We start from the raw sequence: 24,080 nt of genomic DNA on the forward strand, positions 1-24,080 counted from the left end.
GAATCCCATTGTTCTGTTACCATTTTAAACAGCTATTTCTTTCTGATGTGGTGCAGGGGGCTATGTGTACAATGTGCACTATTTAGGTTAAATATGTAATGTTCTGATAACCCTCTATGTGCTCACAAACTCCGCCGTAAATACCCATACCACGCGCATGATCGCAGGAGCGATCCTACGCAAATTGCGGATATGTGCACGGACGGCGGAATAAGTGCTCGCGCAGCGGGCATGTGTATGGGGTTAGTACATGGTGTATGCATTACAATATTTTTCGACTTTGACAGTCCACCCTTTGGCAGTCAACAATAACTGCCACTATCTAAACATTAAACAGAAAAATATACAATACATATCTACAAATGATTGGATGGTACGAGGAGAGGTGTAGGTGGGAAATGTATGACCTAGTGAGATAGTAAAAGCATGTATGTATGAATCCATGTCTGAGGGGCATGTATCATCATGCCGTATATGTTCTAGATAAGCTTCGAGGTATTGCGAAGTATACATTAAATCCTTCTCATCCCATATTAAGGGTCTGTAAGTGGGCCAACAAACACTACCGAGCTCTTTTCGGCTTCTTGTTCCAACAAATGGGGTGCACATTTAGATGATGATACATGGAGGGGGAACATATGTGAGTGCTAGTATATGTGGATATCACCTGTCGACTATGTGTGTCACTAACTGAAGGTTGTAGTGATGAAGAAAAGACACATATGTACAATACATTCACATAACATTTGCGTAATCATTCTTGGGTGTTGATCGAAGTCTCTTCCGGATGGGTGTATTTTTGCTGAAACACAGGAAAAACGTGTGAAAGAAACGAGCCGTGGAATTCATTTGCAATCCTTATCACAACATCGTTTTTATAGATGGGTCATAAATTAAATCTGCTGCTGTAGCAATGTCCCCGCTCCTTAAACGCATCACTTTTGTACTGCGTTTGCGCCGCATTAAAATTCGAACTCACCTAAATATCAAGGTCAATAATTATGACGACTCCCAGGATACAAAGGAGAAACTTTCCTACACTCATATAGACATTTTGAGCCCATTCTCCTAAACCTGAGAACCAATTGCGTGGGTTCAACCATGAGACCCAGCCGGTCAGTTCATTACTCACAGCAGTCAGGGTAAGGTTGTGTCTCCATCGGAACTCCCACTTCAATTGCAAGATATCGTCCATCTTTTGATCTATGACCTCGGTTGGGTCATCAGTGCTGTTTGTAATATACGTGCAGCACTTCACACCATATTGAGTTGCCAAAGTGACACAGTACCCGCCTGTCACCGCTGTGATATAATTGAGGACCATCCTGTGCTGGATCAGTTCCGTTTTGTAAGCTTGCAACTCCCTTCCTGTATACCTGAAGGTGTCATCATACATCTCGGTGATATTATCTATTAGATTCGCTAGCACGTGGATATACCTATAATTTATAATTCCTCTGGCGGTACGGGTGATATCTAATGCGAGAAGGAACTGAATCCCGGTGGATTCGTGGATTAAATCAGAGGCTACGTGCTCTGTCCTATCTATGAGGTGTCTCTTAATGATGTGTTCATAATGAGTATGAGTATAAGGAGCTTGAGCACTGCGGTGAACGTCTTTCATCTTATCATGGGTTATGGTCATGACCTCTGGCAACACTCTTCCAATGTAACACAATCCCTCTGAGTTTGGGGCAAGCCACTTATACGCCTTCCTCCCACATATGAAATAAGCATCATCGGGGAGAACATATGGGACAGAATATGATATTACCATATTGCAAACATTCCAAGTGAAAAATCCTATCCCTAACTCTCTCATCTGTTCAGTGCACATATCAGGCTATATGATATGCGCACAGTACCCTGGTGATACTTCTCCAACCCGCATGGCCTTACTTCCTAGAGTATACCTATACCGAAAATACCTTTCACTGTTGGCTATTTGGTGTAAAAGTTCAGAGTCTACGGGTATCCTATCAGCTCTGTGCGAAAATGCCATGGTTTGGTTATTCCATGTCACTTCCCAATTTCCCGGCTTTCGGGAATTGGAAATGTTGAAATATACTAAGGATCTATCTACATGGTACTGGTGGAGCTTCAAACTAGGGGGCCTAGAAATATTAAATTTCTTGTCCACCGGTCTCCCACCCCGTAATTCAAGTACCTCATCTATTGCTAAAGGGTACGGTACTAATCCTGACTTGCTCTGACCTTGAGGTACTTGTGAGCACACCCAGCATTCTGTCTGGTTTAAGACCTTACCCACTAGTGAGTGGTAATCACTCAATGGATGACGGCCCATGTTGATATTAAAGCTGGACTGACATCTCTGGATGCACCCATCCTCAACTTTGTTTTCACCATTCCTACAAATGCATTCTTCCTCAGCCAATAACCCTTCACAGTGCCTCCTAGTTTCTAGACTACCAGATCGTTTTCTGATACTCGCCTTTGCTCGATGGATGTGTTGCTCTTGGAATTCTACAAATCCGTCCTTGCCATCAGAACCCATTCCAGATCCTTTCTCGACCTCTCTGGTACTCTCACCGAAACAGACTGTTCTCGTCAACAACAGGATTAACAGGAAAAGCCGGAACGCAGTCTCTTGGGGTAAGTCCATCTTGTTTAAGGGGAGAGAAAGGGAACAAGAAGGGGGAGGAAAGGAAGGTAATGGGAGATGGAGAAAATAATAAAAAGGAAAAAGAAAACTGGTGCGACAACCACCTCTGATCTTATTTTTCTCCGCGCTCAGGTGCCGTGACAACAGTGCTGCCTCTCAGCCTTCCCGGAACAGACACTACAGTGATACGATGTTCTCTCCGAGTCAGCAACCTTTCTATAGGGAACATAACTCTTGCATTACATTGTGTTTAACTGTTGTATGAAGTAAACCATCCGTGGAAAATGAAAAAGAGAGAGAGAGAGAGAGAGAAAATAATAAAAGGAAAGTTTGTCAGATTTGCGTTCACCATCAGGCTGTCACACCATCATGTCTATCGGTATCTATGCACAGTCTCCCTTCACCAGTATTTCCACTCTCCACCCTTTGTGCATGGCCAGGCTCAGTGATGCTGGTGAAATATACTGGTTTTGGGCAGACCTCTGAAAAGACCGAGTAGACATGTGACGTTTGAGCTGTAATTCTGTCGGTGAACGTCAGAGATGAAGATGAAACTTTAAAGGCAACTCACAGAGTTTAGTAACAAAGAAGATTTTACAAAGTTTGACATCTGGATTGGGCACTACGGGGAATGATTCCCTAATCGGTCTGTTCCCCTAAAAAAAAAATCTATGTGTGTTATATCTCTACTGGGACTATCCCAGCCCTCAATCCAGTATCTTGTCCATTCTAAGTTCATAGGGAACCCGGTATCTTTGAGATAATTTCCTCTATCTGTTATGGACATGCTTCTAAAACAGTGAAATGCAATATTAGTCTCTGTGGGTATTTAACATTTTTTGTGCTTCCTGGGTGGGAGCACTCTATATGTATACCATCTCTAACAAAACTCCTGTTAAATTACTTAGAGGTCACTTCTGCTAGAGAGAGAGATGCAGAAGTTTAGAAGCCTCCTCCTAATTTCCGTAAGTTCTGTCAAAAGGGTAAAGTTGCATTTATTCTGTTCTTCCCATTAACTGAATCTGTGTTTTTCTATACTGCTCGTGATTCCTTACTATATGTCCCTAGATCCTGTCTATGTGTTTAATAACGTGGCTTGTTTATTCTGTCTAGGGGTCTATATTGGCTATGTGCTCCACTACTCCTACAATTTCTAGCAAAATGTCCTTCATATTTACAAATGTAACATATCTTAGGTCTTTTGTTACTACTAGGGTTTTGGGGTTTGGGCTGATGAGACTTTGGTGTAAGAGCCTGCATATTTTCAATCCTCAGCCTCTCCTCTCGCAGTTTTCTACGCCTAGCAATATTCCTATGGTGTTCAATTGTGCACTCTCTAAGGCAAGCTACTGTGACCCCTCTCCAACCAGGCAAAGAGGTTTGTACTTTGTTCCTCACTGTCTGATCGAGTCCGTCCATTAGCACAGACACAGCTACCTTTCTGTAATTTTCATCGTTCCCTGCATCTAATACCCCCATGTATCTATCCATTTCCTGTAGTGCTCGGTGGAAATATTCAGATGTCATTTCATTTTTCCTCTGTTTTATGGAGAAAATTCTTCTCCACTCAGTGGGAAAACACAACTCTAGTTGTTTGTTAATTTGTTCTATATTTTCCTGATTGTTTCTGTCAGTCATAGGACTGTCCATCTCTAATCTATAATCAGTGATGAATTTTTGGGTGTCAATATTAGGGGGTAGGCATGCATTAAAAAATGTCCGCCAATGTTGGTTTGTTGGTTCATACACATTACCCAGATCTCTGATAAATTTCTGACATCTGGCTAAATGCTTCTGAGGGTTGGGGAATACTGAAATGATTGATCGTAGCTCATCTCTGGGCAACGGGCAATACATTGCATTATTCCTCGGTGAGGACTACTTCCTTTCTATTGGTTCCCCCATTGGGAGTTACTATTCCCAAGACAGGGTGTAATCTACCATTCCGTTCCTAATCTGTTTACTGTGTGGTGTTGTTTCTGTGCAATGAACTGTCTCATACTTACCGGTAGCCGTGACCTCACCCGTTCTTTCATTGGGGAATATTGTTACTGCACTACCTGGTTGGACAGGTCCCACCTGAGTTTCCTGCAACATGACTGCTTGGAGGTGTTAGGGTCTCCTGCTCTGTGCTGCCACGTCGTCATGGCAACCGGGAGACAAGTGCTAGCGGAGTAACCTGAGCGTAGCTGATACTCCGGTTCGGGTCTTTTGCTGTGCAGTGGTTACAGGCTCTGTGCACGGCAGGGGATCCGGTGCTGGTTTTTGTGCTCACAGTCTGTGAGGTCTGAGTGGGGCGTGGACAGCACCTGCTATATAAACCCTCTTCTCAGGTTAGGCAGATGCTGCTGAATCTTTGTTGGTTAGTCAGTTCCTGAAAGCTAGCTAGTACTGTGTAAACTTTGTATTTGTTTGTTGCTTACTGCAAATAGGCCTTGGGATTTGGTATTACACTCTGCCAATCCAGACCTAGCAGTAAGACTGGAGTCAGTCGTTTAACCTGCTGGGGTTCTTTTGCTACTCTGTGAACCTAGCAAGTTTGCGGCTGTATTCTCAGACTTGCCTGCCAAAATCCTTTCTCACTGTGCAAGGTGTTCAGGTGTCAGTTTAGTGGCAGTAAGCTGAACCAGTGCACTGCAAGTGAGGACTAGGATTGTGGAGACTCTCCTTGTGTCTATTATTCCATCTCTGACCAAGGAGTTTACTGCCACACCCGTTGGTAACCCTTTAGGGTTTTGCTGTTGCCCTTAGCAACAGCATTTCGGGTTCTCTACGTATTAAATCACTACATCTCGATTCTTTCCATCTGAGCATTCCTAATACTAGGGAGACACCCAGTTTCTTAGCCTTTGGGCTTCTCTGTTCACTTTGTGTTTATTTTGTTACCCTATCACCTTCTGTGTATGTAATGTCATATTCCCCAGTCTGTCTGTGAGTTCATTTGTTTTGCATCCCTCACCGTTCAGACACCAGTACATTCCTGCTGGCACTGGTGTGCATAACATATTCAGCAGCCTAATACTCCTGTTGAAATTTTGTGGGAATATGGAGCATACCCCTCAAAATACTTTGCAACAGGTGGTCGATCAGGTGCAGGTCCTGACTCGACAATTTAATGATTTGTCCATTAAAATGCACACCTCGCAGGCCGCTGGCGGAGCTCCCGCAGCAGCAGTACCTTCAGGGGTTAAGGAGCCGAAAGTAAATCTCCCGGATCGTTTTTCTGGAGATCGCTCGCAGTTCTTTTGTTTCAAGGAGAGCTGCAAGCTATATTTCCAGCTTAGGCCTCAGTCTTCTGGGTCGGAGATTCAGCGGGTGGGCATAGTGATTTCCTTGCTACAAGGAGACCCACAGGTCTGGGCATATGGGTTACAGCCTGACTGTCCGTCGCTTAAAAGTGTTGATGCTTTTTTTACGGCACTGATTTGTTGTATGATGACCCTGACAAGACGGCCTCAGCCGAGGCTCAGATTTCGATCCTTAAGCAAGGGCGAAGGCCAGTTGAGGTTTATTGTACGGAGTTTCGGAGGTTGGCCCATGATACCCAGTGGAATGACCCAGCCCTGAGACACCAGTACCGAAGAGGTCTTTCTAACCAGTTAAAAGACCAACTGGTACAATATCCCTTGCCTGATAGCTTGGATCAGCTCATGCAGTTATCCATTCGGGTGGATACACGGCTGAGAGAGCGCAGGCTTGAAAGGGAGACCGAGGTTTCCTTCTTTCCCAAGGGAACCTCAGACTCTGAGGAATTTTCCGAGGAGCCTATGCAGATTGGGGCTACCCGCCTCTCCTTGCGTGAGAAGACGCGGAGGAGACAGCAGGGGTTATGTTTGTACTGTGGGAATAAAGGTCATGTGGTAGTATCATGCCCAGAAAAGCCGGAAAACTTCAGGGCCTGAGGGTGATGGGAAATATCCTGTCAGGTCAGAAGTCGGAATTTCCCAAGAAGACTTTTATCATTCCGGTGACCTTGAAGATCCTCGGTCAAACTGTCAAGACTGAGGCCTTTGTGGACAGTGGGGCCGACAGGGTTTTTATGGACCGCCAATTCGCCCTGAAACACTCTGTTCCCTTAGTACCCTTGGCATCGGAAATTGAGATTTGTGGGTTAAACGGGGAACCATTATCCCAGGGTAAAATTACCTCTTGCAATAGCCAGATTTCTTTGTTTATTGGAGCCACACAGTCTGAAAAATTGTCCTTTTATGTGACTGTCTGTACTTTTGCCCCATTGGTGTTGGGGTTACCCTGGTTAAGGGCCCACAATCCTCAATTTGACTGGGTCTCTGGGGAGATTCTTAGTTGGGGTACTGATTGTTTCAGGAGTTGCTTGAACCTTCCAGTCAGGCTTTCGCAGCTAAGTTTGCCAGGATTGCCAGGATGTTATGCAGATTTTTCGGACGTGTTCTCCAAAAGAGTTGCAGAGGTACTACCTCCCCATCGCCCCTATGACTGTGCCATTGATTTGTTGCCGAATGCTAAGCTTCCCAAGAGCAGGTTGTACTCCCTGTCACGTCCTGAGACTCAGGCTATGGCAGAGTACATTCAGGAGAACTTGGCTAAGGGATTTATCAGACCTTCACAGTCTCCAGTTGGGTCGGGGTTCTTCTTCGTGGGTAAAAAGGACGGTTCGTTGCGACCCTGCATCGACTTCAGGGAATTGAACCGTATCATGATTAAAAACTCATACCCACTGCCTCTCATTTCGGTCTTGTTTGACCAGCTTCGCACTGCCACCATTTTTTCTAAGATTGACCTACGCGGTGCGTACAATCTATTTCGAATAAGAGAGGGGGATGAATGGAAGACTGCCTTTAATACCCACTCAGGGCATTATGAATATTTGGTGATGCCTTTTGGGCTCTGTAATGCCCCGGCAGTCTTCCAGGACTTCATGTACGATGTGCTCAGGGAATATTTGGATAGATTCTTAGGGGTATATTTACTAACATTCGTAATTCTCCCGATTTGGTGGGAGAATAATCACGAATGACATCGAAAGTGTAAAACTGCAACTTTTTGAATTTATTACGACTAATTTACTAAGCTGCCGTATTCTGCATTTTCGGGTTTTCCGATGTCGATGTCATTCGTTTTTTTAGGCAGTGTTTTACGTGAGTGACTTGTAAAACACTGCCGACTTTAATACAATGAATCTCGGCCGGATCTGAGAGATCCGTGCTGGGCTTCATTGTGCACTTTGTTTAAAAAAAAAAAAGTTTAAATGTTTAATAAAAATTGCGTGGGGTCCCCCCTCCTAAGGCAAACCAGCCTCGGGCTCTTTGAGCCGATCCTGGTTGCAGAAATATGGGAAAAAAATGGACAGGGGTTCCCCCATATTTAAGCAACCAGCATCGGGCTCTGCGCCTGGTCCTGGTTCCAAAAATACGGGGGACAAAAAGCGTAGGGGTCCCCCGTATTTTTAAAACCAGCACCGGGCTCCACTAGCTGGACAGATAATGCCACATCCGGGGGTCACTTTTATACAGTGCCCTGCGGCCGTGGCATCAAATATCCAACTAGTCACCCCTGGCCGGGGTACCCTGGGGGAGTGGGGACCCCTTCAATCAAGGGGTCCCCCCCCAGCCACCCAAGGGCCAGAGGTGAAGCCCGAGGCTGTCCCCCCCATCCAATGGGCTGCGGATGGGGGGCTGATAGCCTTTGTTGATAGTTATGAATATTGTTTTTAGTAGCAGTACTACAAGTCCCAGCAAGCCTCCCCCGCAAGCTGGTACTTGGAGAACCACAAGTACCAACATGCGGCGGAAAAACGGGCCCGCTGGTACCTGTAGTACTACTACTAAAAAAATACCCAAAAAAAGACAATACACACACACCTTGAAAGTAAAGTTTTATTACATCCATCCACACAAACATACATACATACTTACCTTATGTTCACACGAGGGTCGGTCCTCTTCTCCAGTAGAATCCATGGGGTACCTGTTGAATAAATTATACTCACCAGATCCAGGGTACCAGGCTCCTCGGATAATCCTTTTGTAATCCACGTACTTGATTAAAAAAATAAAACGGATACCCGAGCCACGCACTGAAAGGGGACCCATGTTTTCACATGGGTCCCCTTTCCCCGAATGCCAGAAACCCACTCTGACTGATGTCTAAGTGGGTTTCTTCAGCCAATCAGGGAGCACCACGTTGTAGCACCCTCCTGATCGGCTGTGTGCTCCTGTACTGTCTGACAGGCGGCACACGGCAGTGTTACAATGTAGCGCCTATGCGCTCCATTGTAACCAATGGTGGGAACTTTGTGGTCAGCGGTGAGGTCACTTTCGGTCAACCGCTGAGCAGAAAGTTCCCACCATTGGTTACAATGGAGCGCATAGGCGCTACATTGTAACACTGCCGTGTGCCGCCTGTCAGACAGTACAGGAGCACACAGCCGATCAGGAGGGTGCTACAACGTGGCGCTCCCTGATTGGCTGAAGAAACTCACTTAGACATCAGTCAGAGTGGGTTTCTGGCATTCGGGGAAAGGGGACCCATGTGAAAACATGGGTCCCCTTTCAGTGCGTGGCTCGGGTATCCGTTTTATTTTTTTAATCAAGTACGTGGATTACAAAAGGATTATCCGAGGAGCCTGGTACCCTGGATCTGGTGAATATAATTTATTCAACAGGTACCCCATGGATTCTACTGGAGAAGAGGACCGACCCTCGTGTGAACATAAGGTAAGTATGTATGTATGTTTGTGTGGATGGATGTAATAAAACTTTACTTTCAAGGTGTGTGTGTATTGTCTTTTTTTGGGTATTTTTTTAGTAGTAGTACTACAGGTACCAGCGGGCCCGTTTTTCCGCCGCATGTTGGTACTTGTGGTTCTCCAAGTACCAGCTTGCGGGGGAGGCTTGCTGGGACTTGTAGTACTGCTACTAAAAACAATATTCATAACTATCAACAAAGGCTATCAGCCCCCCATCCGCAGCCCATTGGATGGGGGGGACAGCCTCGGGCTTCACCCCTGGCCCTTGGGTGGCTGGGGGGGGATCCCTTGATTGAAGGGGGCCCCACTCCCCCAGGGTACCCCGGCCAGGGGTGACTAGTTGGATATTTGATGCCACGGCCGTAGGGCACTGTATAAAAGTGACCCCCGGCTGTGGCATTATCTGTCCAGCTAGTGGAGCCCGGTGCTGGTTTTAAAAATACGGGGGACCCCTACGCTTTTTGTCCCCCGTATTTTTGGAACCAGGACCAGGCGCAGAGCCCGATGCTGGTTGCTTAAATATGGGGGAACCCCTGTCATTTTTCCCCCCATATTTCTGCAACCAGGATCGGCTCAAAGAGCCCGAGGCTGGTTATGCTTAGGAGGGGGGACCCCACGCAATTTTTTTTCAACAAATTAACACTTTCCCACCCCTTCCCACTGATATATATGCACAGATCTCATGGATCCATGCATGCCTATCCAATCACGGCTCAAAAAAGCAGGTCTGGGTTTTTTTAGCACTTTTTTACGAGTTGTATTTTTTCACGGCAGTGTTTTTTGTTTTTTTTTTGCTTTGCACTTCTTAGTAAATGACCGAGATTCATTTTTAAACAGCCGCGTTTTGACCGATGGTGTATTCATTCGTATTTTTTTTGTTGGACTTGCAAAAAAATACGAATGGCCTCATCACTGCCGTGATTTCTGCTTAGTAAATTACCGAGATGACACTTTGAAGAAAAAACGGCATCTCGGACAAAATCGGGACCTTAGTAAATATACCCCTCAGTTGTATACTTAGATGACATCCTAATCTTCTCCCATTCCCTGGAGGAACATCGGAAGCATGTACGCTTAGTCCTCCAGAAACTCAGAGACCACCGGCTTGGGGCGAAGCTGGAGAAGTGCGAATTTGAAGTTCAGCAAATCGCATTTCTAGAATATATTATCTTCCCAGAAAGTTTCCAAATGGAGGGTTCCAAGGTACAGGCAGTCCTGGATTGGGTGCAGCCCACTAGTTTGAAGGCGCTTCAGCGTTTTCTGGGCTTTGCGAATTTTTATAGACGATTTATCGCTGGATTTTCGTCTATAGTGGCGCCCTTGGTGGCACTCACTAAGAAAGGGGCGGATGTTGCTCACTGGTCTTGTGAGGCCAAAGCGGCTTTTGCCCGTCTCAAAAGGGCATTTGTCTCGGCCAAGGTGCTGCGACACCCAGATCCAGAGCGTCCTTTTGTGGTGGAGGTGGATGCCTCTGAGATGGGTATTGGGGCAGTGCTCTCTCAGATGGGGGTGTCTGATAATCGCCTTCATCCCTGTGCTTACTTTTCCCGTAAATTTTCGCCTGCCGAGATGAATTATGATGTGGGTAACCGGGAATTGTTGGCTATTAAGGATGCACTCGAGGAGTGGAGACACTGGCTTGAGGGGGCTAAGTTTGTGGTCTCAATTCTCACCGACCATAAGAATTTGGCATATTTAGAGTCAGCGAAGCGCCTCAATGCCAGGCAGGCACGATGGGCTTTGTTTTTAGCTCGCTTTAATTTTTTGATAACATATCGCCCTGGGTCAAAAAACATCAAGGCTAATGCGCTCTCGCTGAGTTTTGCTCCAATCCAGGAGACCACCGAGGAGCCATTGCCCATTGGATCCCCATCATGTTTTAAAGTGGGCATTACCCAGGACCTCTTGTCATTAGTCCTTAGAGCACAGGAGCAGGCTCCTCCAGACCTTCCGGTAGGTCTTTTGTTTGTGCCTCCTAGGTTAAGACAGCGAGTGTTCCTGGAATTCCATGCCAAGAAGTCGGCAGGTCACCCGGGTATTGCCAGAACTCGGGAGTTGCTATCTAGGGCGGTGTGGTGGCCCTCGGTGGCTAGGGATGTGGATCAGTGGGTTCGGGCATGTGACATCTGTGCCCAAAATAAGACTCCTAGAGGGGTTCCTGTTGGCCCATTACATCCACTCTCTATTCCATCTAAGCCATGGACCCACATTTCAATGGATTTTGTGGTGGACTTGCCCAAATCCTCGGGGATGACAGCCATCTGGGTTGTCGTTGACAGGTTTTCGAAGATGGCGCACTTCGTTCCATTGGTTGGGCTGCCATCGGCCAGACGCCTGTCTGAATTATTTATGCTGCGCCTCCACGGGTTGCCACTTGATGTGGTCTCTGACCGCGGATCCCAGTTTGTGGCCAAATTCTGGAGGGCATTTTGTTCCAATCTCCAGATTTATGTCAGCTTGTCGTCAGGCTACCATCCGCAGTCTAATGGGCAGACTGAAAGGGTGAACCAGTCCTTGGAGCAGTTACTCAGGTGTTATGTCTCCAAGTGTCAGACTGACTGGGTGGCTCATCTGTCCATGGCGGAGTTTGCCTATAACAACGCGGCTCACTCTGCTACAGGGATCTCTCCCTTCCTTTGTGTGTATGGGCATCATCCTAAGGCCAATTCTTTTGACCCCCTGGACTCCACGCCTGGTGGTTCCTCTGTGGTTTCGGTCCTTAGAGGTATTTGGAGGAAGGTGAAGAAAGCCCTTGTGTCTGTGTCATTAGTGACCAAAAGGGTTTTTGATAAGCGGAAAAGACCCTGCAGCTTCAAATTAGGAGACTTCGTCTGGTTGTCTACCAAGAATTTGAAGTTGAGACAGCCATCTCATAAGTTAGGCCCCCGGTTCATCAGTCCTTATAAGATCACTAGGGTTATCAATCCGGTGGCATTTCAGTTAGATCTACCCCGTTCTTTGGGTATCAATAAAACATTTCATTGTTCCCTTTTAAAACGGGCGATTAGTAATCCTTCTTCCAGTGGAAGACCTTCCCCTCTTCTGATACGTGGCCAGAGGGAGTTTGTTGTTGAAAGGATTCTTGACTCCAAGATGGTTCGGGGTCGGCTGTCATTTTTGGTGCACTGGAAGGGGTATGGCCCGGAGGAGCGGTCGTGGGTGCGCAGTTGTGATCTTCATGCCCCCAGACTGTTACGCTCTTTCTTCTCGCAGTTCCCCGATAAACCCGGTGGTAGGGGTTCTTTGACCCCTCGTCAGAGGGGGGGTACTGTTAGGGTCTCCTGCTCTGTGCTGCCACGTCGTCATGGCAACCGGGAGACAAGTGCTAGCGGAGTAACCTGAGCGTAGCGGATACTCCGGTTCGGGTCTTTTGCTGTGCAGTGGTTACAGGCTCTGTGCACGGCAGGGGATCCGGTGCTGGTTTTTGTGCTCACAGTCTGTGAGGTCTGAGTGGGGCGTGGACAGCACCTGCTATATAAACCCTCTTCTCAGGTTAGGCAGATGCTGCTGAATCTTTGTTGGTTAGTCAGTTCCTGAAAGCTAGCTAGTACTGTGTAAACTTTGTATTTGTTTGTTGCTTACTGCAAATAGGCCTTGGGATTTGGTATTACACTCTGCCAATCCAGACCTAGCAGTAAGACTGGAGTCAGTCGTTTAACCTGCTGGGGTTCTTTTGCTACTCTGTGAACCTAGCAAGTTTGCGGCTGTATTCTCAGACTTGCCTGCCAAAATCCTTTCTCACTGTGCAAGGTGTTCAGGTGTCAGTTTAGTGGCAGTAAGCTGAACCAGTGCACTGCAAGTGAGGACTAGGATTGTGGAGACTCTCCTTGTGTCTATTATTCCATCTCTGACCAAGGAGTTTACTGCCACATCCGTTGGTAACCCTTTAGGGTTTTGCTGTTGCCCTTAGCAACAGCATTTCGGGTTCTCTACGTATTAAATCACTACATCTCGATTCTTTCCATCTGAGCATTCCTAATACTAGGGAGACACCCAGTTTCTTAGCCTTTGGGCTTCTCTGTTCACTTTGTGTTTATTTTGTTACCCTATCACCTTCTGTGTATGTAATGTCATATTCCCCAGTCTGTCTGTGAGTTCATTTGTTTTGCATCCCTCACCGTTCAGACACCAGTACATTCCTCCTGGCACTGGTGTGCATAACAGGAGGAGAGCTGCGATTTGGCTGAATCCTTCATCTTCCTGTGACCTAAAACCTTAGAGTGACTTCAAAACAGGATACATTTTGCAAAAGTTAGGGTTAATACATTGCTCTTTCATATTACTATAATTTACGGATGTATCATTGACTGTTGCCTTCTGTTCCCCTTCGACCTGTGTTGACAATGGTGTGTTTGTGTTCTCATTCCCGCTAGGTTTGGAACCGGTTGCATATGTTAATTTCTCTTGCATATCGCCCTCTTGCTGCCATTAATTTAAACAGTTTGTGTGTCTGACTCTTTTCTTTTGGGATTGTATCAGACATATCCTAAACCTTAAATTCTGCAACACCTCTGGATTAAACCTGCCTACCTTAGGGAATGGTTCCCTATCTTTCGCAGTCATACGTTCCCATTCATTGCATAAAACCTCTGCGTGTGATTCATATTTCTCACACATTATGTACCTCGCCGACCCCTTGGGCCGCGGAATATCAACCTGAACCCTGGTTGATCGTCCCTTACTTGAGCAACTGGCCCCCATCTTTTGCAGGTATTGCCTTCTCAGCTAATTCCTACAAAAAAAAAAATACTCAATATAAGGCAACGGTGAAAGTTCAACGAGTGCTCTCACCCACTCACGCCCACGTTGGCCAATACACCTAAACACTGTCGTCAGCGCCGGTACGTACCCAACCTAGGGCCCCTGTGTAACCTCTATTCACTGGAAGTATATGGGAGTAATTTACCCTTCCCAGTAAATATTGGTCGTTGGAGATTTCCTGAGTGACCAGAGAAACTCCCTTAAAATAAAAAAAATGTTACACAAATCACATTGCGTGTGCTACACCTAGCGCTTATGATCCCGCGATTTTACGCAAATGTCGTAAAAGGGTATCACATTGAGCTAAGTATTGCACCCACGAACGCGCGGTCCAATCACACAGCGTATAGGTAACTGTTACTTATCCGCCGTACGACCAATGGAATAGTTTTTCAGGCTGTGAAACCTCAGCCGGAGCGTATCTGAACGGGCCTACATGGGTTCAACGCCAACCACCTGGGCTGCGCTCTCTAAACAAAAACCTCGCTGACCTTTGGTCTGCGGTACTCTATACCTTCGCTGACCTTTGGTCTGCGATATCTACTACTTTGCTCCTTTGTACCTTAATCAATGTTAACGTGAGCAAGCCACAATCACGCCACCAAATGTCCACTCACCTGGTGTGGTCTCCTACGGGATCCCAAATTCCCTGGGTCCACAAAACCTTTATTGTTTGCACACTCACGCTCGTTTACTCATATACACTTTGGTTTTTTCTGTACAGAAAATTAACTTTCATTCAGATAAAACAGCCTTAGTTCCAGAGGTAATACAGTAAAAAAGGTTTTTAAACTAAATTATTGGAAACTGATCAATTTGTGCTATTATCGCGTGGCTATCGTCTCGCGCCTAAACTAAAACAATGCTATTGTGTGATTTGTACTTAGCGGTCGTACTTTTACGCACGTTGCGTAAAAACGCCACGTGTGTATACCTTTACGTTGCGTACGCAGTCCCGTACTCTGTCCGAGACACGTGTACAAAGGCCGTACATCCGCAGTACTACAAATCCCACATTTCTATAAATGTAAGCGATATTTAACTATAATCGCTCACTTAACACAACACACAGTTTCTTCTGTATAAACCTTTACAACTAGGCCAGGCTGCGTGTGCGTCTTACACTTACTTCCTTAAATATTAACTCTATGTTTTAATTAAATAGCAACAAATTTTCTCAGTACAGGTCAAAATGAATCTAATAATCATCAATAATTCAAATGGTATGATTCAGATTGGATAGCTATCTTGCAGAACATACATTGATATAAACACACACATTATTATAATATTATATATATGTACCATTCACTGGTCTCCTGAAACTCATTTACCCATTAAGTGCTTCTAATTTGCATATGAATGCTATGTGCTATTGGCTGCCTGTAAAGGTGGGTTTTTTTTTCACTGCTAGGAAAAAGCAGTTACACAGGTTAATTTGCATTTCAATGGCTATCTTATAGCAAACATAGTTAACTGAATCTTAGAGGTAAAAAAAAAAACTTTGTTTATATCTGAGTGTGGTTCTTACATCAAGTATTCATCTTACTATTTACTTTTCACTAGGCCCAGCTGAAACTATTTGTAATTGACTATGGCATGGGTTAAATAAATGCATTGGTAACTCATAAATGGTGATTGATTGTGACCAGGGAGAGCTGATTATTCCGGGCAGTGAAAATCAGCCATTTAGAAAAATGACCTTCCCAACATGGCCGCTGCTCCTCCCCCTTCCACATCCATGAGGGTTACACAAAATGGTGGACAAGCCATGTGGTTAGTCCAAAATGGAGGACAAACCATGCGGCTTCCTTTGTCACAAAGAAATCACACACCATGCAAGCCCCTAAAGTTATTTTAGGCCTGAGTTAAAAATAAAACTATATCAAAGCTATGCAGCAACTTTTAAATATACTTTTAAACCTACTTAAACAGATAAACAATCCAATCTGAATCAAACACAATATGACCTTTAAACCTTGTTTTGCAACAATAAAAATACATTTTAGCATCTTAAATATTATGAGAAACGAATTGTCACTTAAATTTCATATCAGCATCTTACTGATACCACAACAATACATTAACGTGAATGTTTTTTTGTCAGCATTTTGCGATGCGTCCATCATTAGCCGGTCAATTACAGCCGCGTTTGTAATGTACAGTGAATCATTAAGAACGTGATATCCCGTGAGAGCTCCCAATTGATAATGTTGATATTATCTTAAACCATTAAAGCTATACCTTTAAACACACTTTTACCATGAGCCGCTGCGGCCGCTAAACTTGATACACATGCTACGTACTATGTACGCTATTTGCGTACAGAGTCCCGTAAGGTGTACGGACTTAACGTACACACGACGCGCTGGGGGTACAAAGTACACACAGCGCGTATACACTCAATTGATAAACTTTAAACCTTATCAGTAATACAATGCAATGATATGATTACACTTTAAACCTTAGTGCAGCAAAGCACTGCAGTGATGTTATACCTTAAACCTTAATCAGCGCTGATGGTATAAAGTACCCACAGTGCATACACCTTATCAATACACTCTTAATCTTTAAGCAGTTAAATACACTTTAAACCCTAGCAGGGAAATGAGGACACAACACCGATATGTAGTTCACTGCTGGGTTCTAGGCCACAGTGGATTATTTCAAAAAGAGGGTAATAGTACAAATTATACACTACAGGCTAACAAGATAAATCTAAAACAGAGTAATGGCTACAGTCAATGTACATACGTGAGAATGTTCGCTTGCGCAACCCGGCCGGTCCTCCGCTTGTCAGGTAGAAAGCGTTCAGAGTCTTGTGTGACCAAGCCTGCTGCAAGCTCTCTTTATTCACTTCATCCAAAACAATACAATGGTCACTGTAATCCCTTTGTCTATTGGACACAGAGATGTATCTTTTCATTACTGGAGAGGTCATAGGTTGATTTGAAAAGGTGGGCTATGTATTTCTCAACTGCTCTTGTGGGTGGTCTCCTCTGGATTCCCCCCGCATACATAATATACAGTAAATACAGTTTAAACCTATATTCTGCTTCTGCATCTAACTATCCTCAGGAACATGCGATCTTCCTCAAACCAACACCAGAATGTTTCCCTTAAAATACCCTACAGCTGGATACCAAACACCACCTTGTAACCTTGTTCTGTCCCCTCTTATCCTGTAAAGGTGAATCCCTTTGTTCTGTTACCATTTTAAACAGCCATTTCTTTCTGATGTGGTGCAGGGGGCTATGTGTACAATGTGCACTATTTGGGTTAAATATGTAATGTTCTGATAACCCTCTATGCGCTCACAAACTCCGCCGTAAATACCCATACCACGCGCATGATCGCAGGAGCGATCCTACGCAAATTGCAGATATGTGCATGCACAGCGGAATAAGTGCACGCGCAGCGGGCATGTGTATGGGGTTAGTACATGGTGTATGCATTACAATATTTTTCGACTTTGACAATGCGATGCACAATGAGCCTGGCTAATTTACGCAGGCGCCTAGGGGACCCGAAAGACCTTGTATCTGAAGAAGAACTGGAAGAACTGTCGGAAGAAGAATTAATAACCAGCTCATCCATTCCAGAGGGACCTCCTGCCTCTTCGGTCGCAGCGGCGGGACAGGACAACTCCTCTTCGGAGACCCGGGATCCCCCAGCTTCGCCAGCTTCCAAAGGCCTGGTCTCCTGCACTGACGACTGCCTCTGCACGGCACCGGAACCAGCATCCACAGGGGTCGCGGATGACCTCACGGGTAGGGAGACCCGCCTGGTATCACCGACTTCTGAGGGGGGAGACAGAAGTAGGGGGCAGGGGGGGACAAAACCGGCGGCGGCCGGGGGGGGGGGAACGGGAGGCAAGGGAGGGGGAGCAGGGGGGAAGGGAAGCTGGGAAAGAGGAGCTGGCACGGTCAAAGGAGCTCCGCCCGCGGCACCACCGACCATACCAAAAGCAGGAGGCCAGTGTGGCTGGGCAACGGAACCCTGATGCAATGCATAAGGGGGGGGTGCAAAAGGTGGAACCCAATAGTGGTCCTGTGGGGCCGCAGCGTGGCCCAGTCCCAGTGAGTAAGACCCTGGAAACTGTGCGGGAGGGGCCGACCCAAGAGCCATAGACACGGGCCACGAGTATACCGAGCCCTGCACCTGTGAAAACACTGTAGGAAAATAAGGGGACAAAAAGGGAGCCCGGGACACAGACAAGCTGGGCGAGATGGCCGAACTCATGGTGGGCAAGCGCTGTGCCCCCGACCAGGTCCCAGACACAGAGGAAGTTTCCAGGAACCCCGAGGGGGTAGCATAAGTGACCCCGCTCGGCGCTGCAAAAGTGGTGGCCATGTCGCTGTGAGTGGAGACCACCTGCAGTAACACATTCTGGCCAGCAGATGGCACCACCCTCCCTGACGAGGGCCCTCCGGACTGCAGCAGCAAGATCTGGGAAACTGGGAGAGCACCCGGATATATCCCAAACGCCTGCCTGGCCGTGACCGGAGACGCCCCCTGCAACAGTGCCTGCGGGGAATCAGCAGGGGGACCGTCGCAGGACAACCTAACACTAGACTGCCCTTCATCACTCCCGGGAGGCCCAGCAGCCACATGTCCCCCAACCCCCGTGGCAGCCCTCAGACCCAGAGAGATGACAGGTATGTCATCTAACAGCCATGCACCAGCAGGGGAGCTGGCTGGAGAACACCTTGTACTGGCGCCGAGGTCAGTGGCATCGCCGAACCCGCTGACCAGTATGGATACCGGCGATTGCGTAGCTGCAAGCACTACTACGGACGGAGCGTCGGCTCGCGCAGCCCTGTTGCCACGCCTACCACCAAACGCGGAGGCCATAGCGGTCGAACGGCCGCCCACCGAGTGCACAGGCAATGGTCCGGTGGGTGGCGCAGGCAGGGCGGCAGAGGAAGGGACCACCCGCACTCAAGGCTGGCGGAAACCCGCAGAAGCAAGCGGGCGCGCGGCCTCGGCCAGGCGGCGGGGGGTGGGCAGATCTACGCGGGCGGGGCATTACTGACACAAGGTAAAGGGGGGAAACAACACTGCAGCACAGACTGGAAGGGGGGAAACTGACACAGGGGACACATTAATGCAAATTCCAAAACACAATACAAATAAACTGATCCTTACTGCATCCAAAATGGCAAGAGGATGATAGCTGCCAGTCCTGCAACTATATAGCCCTGTATACAATCCTCCTACACAATGCCTTTTAGGCCCACTGGGTCACATGACCCCAACCTGTCCATCACTAAGGCTAGCCCTGCCTATCTTCAACCAAATAGTCCCAAAAACTCAGGGTGCTTATGTGGCTTCAAGCCTATGCAGCTCTCTGCCTGCTTTACTGTTCATCATTATGGAGCCTAATTCAGCAAAGATTGCAAAGCAGCAAAAATCGCAGAAAATGCAGAAAATCGCTAAATCTGCACCATATACCACAAATAATTGAGAAAAAAAAGCAACTTCTGAGACGAAGCAAAAACTGCGTATGCACTACGAAAAGTAGGCATGTAGGGGGCGTACTAAAGGGATGGACTCGCAAAAACTATGAGCAGGGGCGCATTGTGGGGCGTATGCTGATGTTCAGTAGGCGGTGCATACGCAATTTTTACAACTGATCACACATGTATGGTGTGCATTTTCTGAGTGATTACAGGTCTACCTTAAAATCTGCACAAGCTGACCTCAGTTGTAGAATGTTCGATGTATACTGCAATCATTGCTTCATTACACCCAGCTGAAGAAGCTCACATCTCAGACCACAACACACTTCATTCAGCTGTATTAAAACTTCTAAACATGTAAGGGAGCTTTAAACTCTGTAACACAAGTTTCTTTATAAAATATAGGTTAGTAACCTAATTGTTTTTACACTTACTAACAATCGAGGTTTGACAACCACACTATTTTTTAAAAGCAAACGTAAATGAACATTTCCAAGCATTTTGTTTTGTAGGATCTGCTTAATGTCTTTTAGCTTCATAACAGTTTTTTATATCGCTACACACACAAACATATGTTCAAGAACAGCAACACAATTTTTTTCAAAAAATTTTTGGCCAGGAAAGTAGGTAGTGCAATATTTGAGGTTAAAACACAGTTGTTTGCAAAAATTGCAACATTAGAATCATGTAAGCAAAAAATGCGTAAAATTGTAAATTTATACTCAAATAATGCATATTTTTTTAGGTCTTCGCAATATTTGCACATTTCACAGGCCCACTTTGTTTTACTAACATAAAATTAGTGTTGCAGTTTTTCCGTTTGGGCGTGCTTTCGCAATTTTGCTTATGTTTGCAATTTTTGCAAATTTATAATTTTTACAATCCTTACTGAATTGGCCCCCATATCGGTCACTGACATACTGTAGAGTTATAATGAAAACAGTGTAGGCTGAAGAATCCTGTGTAATCACACTGTCAGATGACAAGGACAGGGGCAAATTGAGCAGTTGAAATGGCCTCAGACAAGACAAACTAAAATGCATACCTCACAACATGTCCCTCTCCAGGAGGGACAGATTGCTCTGCTTCTGGACTTTTTTCTTCATTTATGATTGCTGACACCTGTGTTGAACAGGTTAATGGAAAAGAAAGTTATTTCAGCACAGGAGATGGCAATCATAAATTAAGAGGTAAGTCCAGGAGCAGATCATTCTGTCCCTCCTGGAGAGGGTCATGTTGGGAGGTATGAAAATGTAGGTGGGGTTGGAACACCATTATCTCTAGCACTCTGCTGGTAAGTCAGGCTATAGACCGATATACAGTTTCCCTTCACTAGGGGTGTAGTAACAGTGAAGGGGGCCTGTGTTCAGTCCCTGTCCAGGCCCCCGCTTTAGCCAGCAGAGCACTAATAGACTATGGCGCTGTGCCAGAGTCTACTGCGCAGTTCTCCAGGGAGATATTGCAACGGCTATTTACCTAATGATTTATGTTGCCCTGCTGCTGCCAACGTGTGACTCCAGAGAAGTTAGTGTTAGATAAATTGGTGCAGGGTGTGCAGTTTGGGCCCCCCTGGACCCAGGAGGTCAGTGTAGGCAGGGGAAGCAGAGCCTCACGGCGTGCGGTGTATTGTGAATTGGTACTATTCAGTGGGCATGCCCTTTCCCCATGAAGCCATGCCCCTATATTTTCGGTGCACCCCTTAGGCACGCACTGTCCCTATTTTAGCTATGGGGGGCACCAATTCTTTTTCTGGCATAGGGCACCAAAAAGTCTAGTTACGGCACTGGTCAAAATCTCCACCAAATCATATATGTGTGTGTGTGTGTATTCTGGCTCGGATACTAGCCATTGCCCTCACCGCACTTCACTTCACCACACATCCTGCACCCACTATAGATATGCCACTGGCCTTCACCCTCATAATAAGACCCACTAATCCTAACCAACACCTATATTCTCCACATTTCATTTTTTTCTAATTTGTTCTTATTCCTACCTCTATCCCCACTTAATAGTTGATTCATCTTTTCTTTCTTTGGTGCTGACACACAGGTCCCACTGCAGCACTGAGGAGGTATAGGAACCAGAGAGGAGGCACGAGCCATGCCAGCAATACGCTGCACAGTCCCCATAAAAGAAGGATAAAATACCTTTTAAAAGCATTGCTGAAAAGTGGTTTTGGATTCGGTTCCGCGGCCGTGTTTTGGATTCGGACGCATTTTGGCAAAACCTCCCTGAAAATGTTTTGTCGGATTCGGGTGTGTTTTGGATTCGGGTGTTTTTTTCAAAACCCCCTCAAAAACAGCTTAAATCATAGAATTTGGGGGTAATTTTGATCATATAGTATTATTAACTTCAATAACCACAATTTCCACTCATTTCCAGTCTGTTCTGAACACCTCACAATATTATTTTTAGTCCTCAAATTTGCACCGAGGTCGCTGGATGGCTAAGCTAAGCGACCCAAGTGGCCGACACAAACACCTGGCCCATCTAGGAGTGGAACTGCATACAAAGAAAAAGGTTGCAGGTGCACAATTCAAACATTACCAATTTATTAATAATAATAATAATTGCAATAAAATTTTGCATTTTAAGCGAGGTTCTTCGCATAGTTATGGCCATAAGTAACGGCTTGCCCACCGCGTCCAGGTGACCTCATTAGTCGGGCGAGTCCCTAACATTTTGGGGGGTACAAATCTAGGGTGCGGGACCCCCCAAAATGAAGCAGCTGAGTGACCCCAGGGCAACACAAAAGTGAAAAAATATATAGTGAAAAAGTGAAAATAGGTTAGTGAGATAGGCTGCTGAAAACAGCAGGTTTAAATTAGTGAGAGGTAATGAAGGGGGAGATAAAGTAGTGAGAGGTAAAGTAGTGAAAAGTGAAGGTAGGAAATGAATTACATTGAAACAAAACACACGATAGGGATGAGAGTAAATATGAAAATAAGTGTTAATATGTATTGCTCCTGAGGCAAAACAGCCACAACAGTCCAGGGGGACCCACACCCCGGAAATGCACCCCCATCTGATAATCCAATATACATTTGTGCAGGACTCACCTTGCTCTGCATGCAGTCTAAGAAATGTCAGGAACCTAATTAAAACCAATATATAGGACAGGTGGGCGTGGGTGCTACCACCAGGCAGAAGGGGTCTCTGGCCTTCTATTGTGTATGTGAATACACAGCATTAGGTATACAGGGGAGGGGTCCTGGGGTGCACACAATGTTTGAATTGTGCACCTGCAACCTTTTTCTTTGTATGCAGTTCTACTGAAAGGTCTCCGCAGGGTCGCACCTCTCATTACCGGTGTGCACCCCAGGACCCCTCCCCTGTATACCTAATGCTGTGTATTCACATACACAATAGAAGGCCAGAGACCCCTTCTGCCTGGTGGTAGCACCCACGTCCACCTGTCCTATATATTGGTTTTAATTAGGTTCCTGACATTTCTTAGACTGCATGCAGAGCAAGGTGAGTCCTGCACAAATGTATATTGGATTATCAGATGGGGGTGCATTTCCGGGGTGTGGGTCCCCCTGGACTGTTGTGGCTGTTTTGCCTCAGGAGCAACACATATTAACACTTATTTTCATATTTACTTTCATCCCTATCGTGTGTTTTGTTTCAATGTAATTCATTTCCTACCTTCACTTTTCACTACTTTACCTCTCACTACTTTATCTCCCCCTTCATTACCTCTCACTAATTTAAACCTGCTGTTTTCAGCAGCCTCTCTCACTAACCTATTTTCACTTTTTCACTATATATTTTTTCACTTTTGTGTTGCCCTGGGGTCACTCAGCTGCTTCATTTTGGGGGGTCCCGCACCCTAGATTTGTACCCCCCAAAATGTTAGGGACTTGCCCGACTAATGAGGTCACCTGGACGCGGTGGGCAAGCCGTTACTTATGGCCATAACTATGCGAAGAACCTCGCTTAAAATGCAAAATTTTATTGCAATTATTATTATTATTATTATTATTATTAATAAATTGGTAATGTTTGAATTGTGCACCTGCAACCTTTTTCTTTGTATGCAGTTCTACTGAAAGGTCTCCGCAGGGTCGCACCTCTCATTACCGGTGTGCACCCCAGGACCCCTCCCCTGTATACCATCTAGGAGTGGCACTGCAGTGTCAGACAGGACGGCACTTAAAAAAATTGGCCCCAAACAGCCCATGATGCAAAGAAAAGAGAAAAAGAGGTGCACTGTGGTCGCTGGATGGCTAAGCTAAGCGACACAAACACCTCAATATTACAGGAATTATTTGTTCTAATCAATGGTATTATTGGTCCAAATCACTGGAAGAAAATGACAAAATCACAGGAATTATTCATTCTATTCAATGGTATTATTGGTCCAAATCACTGGAAGAAAATGACAAAATCACTAGAATTAAATGGCAGTAATGTTGGGAATTATACCAAATGGCAGTACCACTGGACATATACGGTAGTGTCAGACAGGATGGCACTTAAAAAAATAGTCTCCAAACAGCAC

General features: G+C 45.8%; 1 protein-coding gene across 1 annotated transcript in view; it reads left to right on the forward strand.

Moving 5' to 3' along the window:
* The window catches only part of LOC134965366 (nicotinamide N-methyltransferase-like), a 79,808-nt gene that overhangs the window by 13,003 nt on the left and 42,725 nt on the right, over positions 1 to 24,080 (forward strand). The window contains exon 2 of the mRNA XM_063941833.1: positions 20,641 to 20,763. Coding sequence (XP_063797903.1) covers positions 20,641 to 20,763 — 123 coding nt within the window. The remainder of the gene's footprint in view (positions 1 to 20,640; positions 20,764 to 24,080) is intronic.

Source organism: Pseudophryne corroboree, chromosome 10, assembly GCF_028390025.1.
Source record: "Pseudophryne corroboree isolate aPseCor3 chromosome 10, aPseCor3.hap2, whole genome shotgun sequence".
NCBI classification, from domain to species: domain Eukaryota; kingdom Metazoa; phylum Chordata; class Amphibia; order Anura; family Myobatrachidae; genus Pseudophryne; species Pseudophryne corroboree.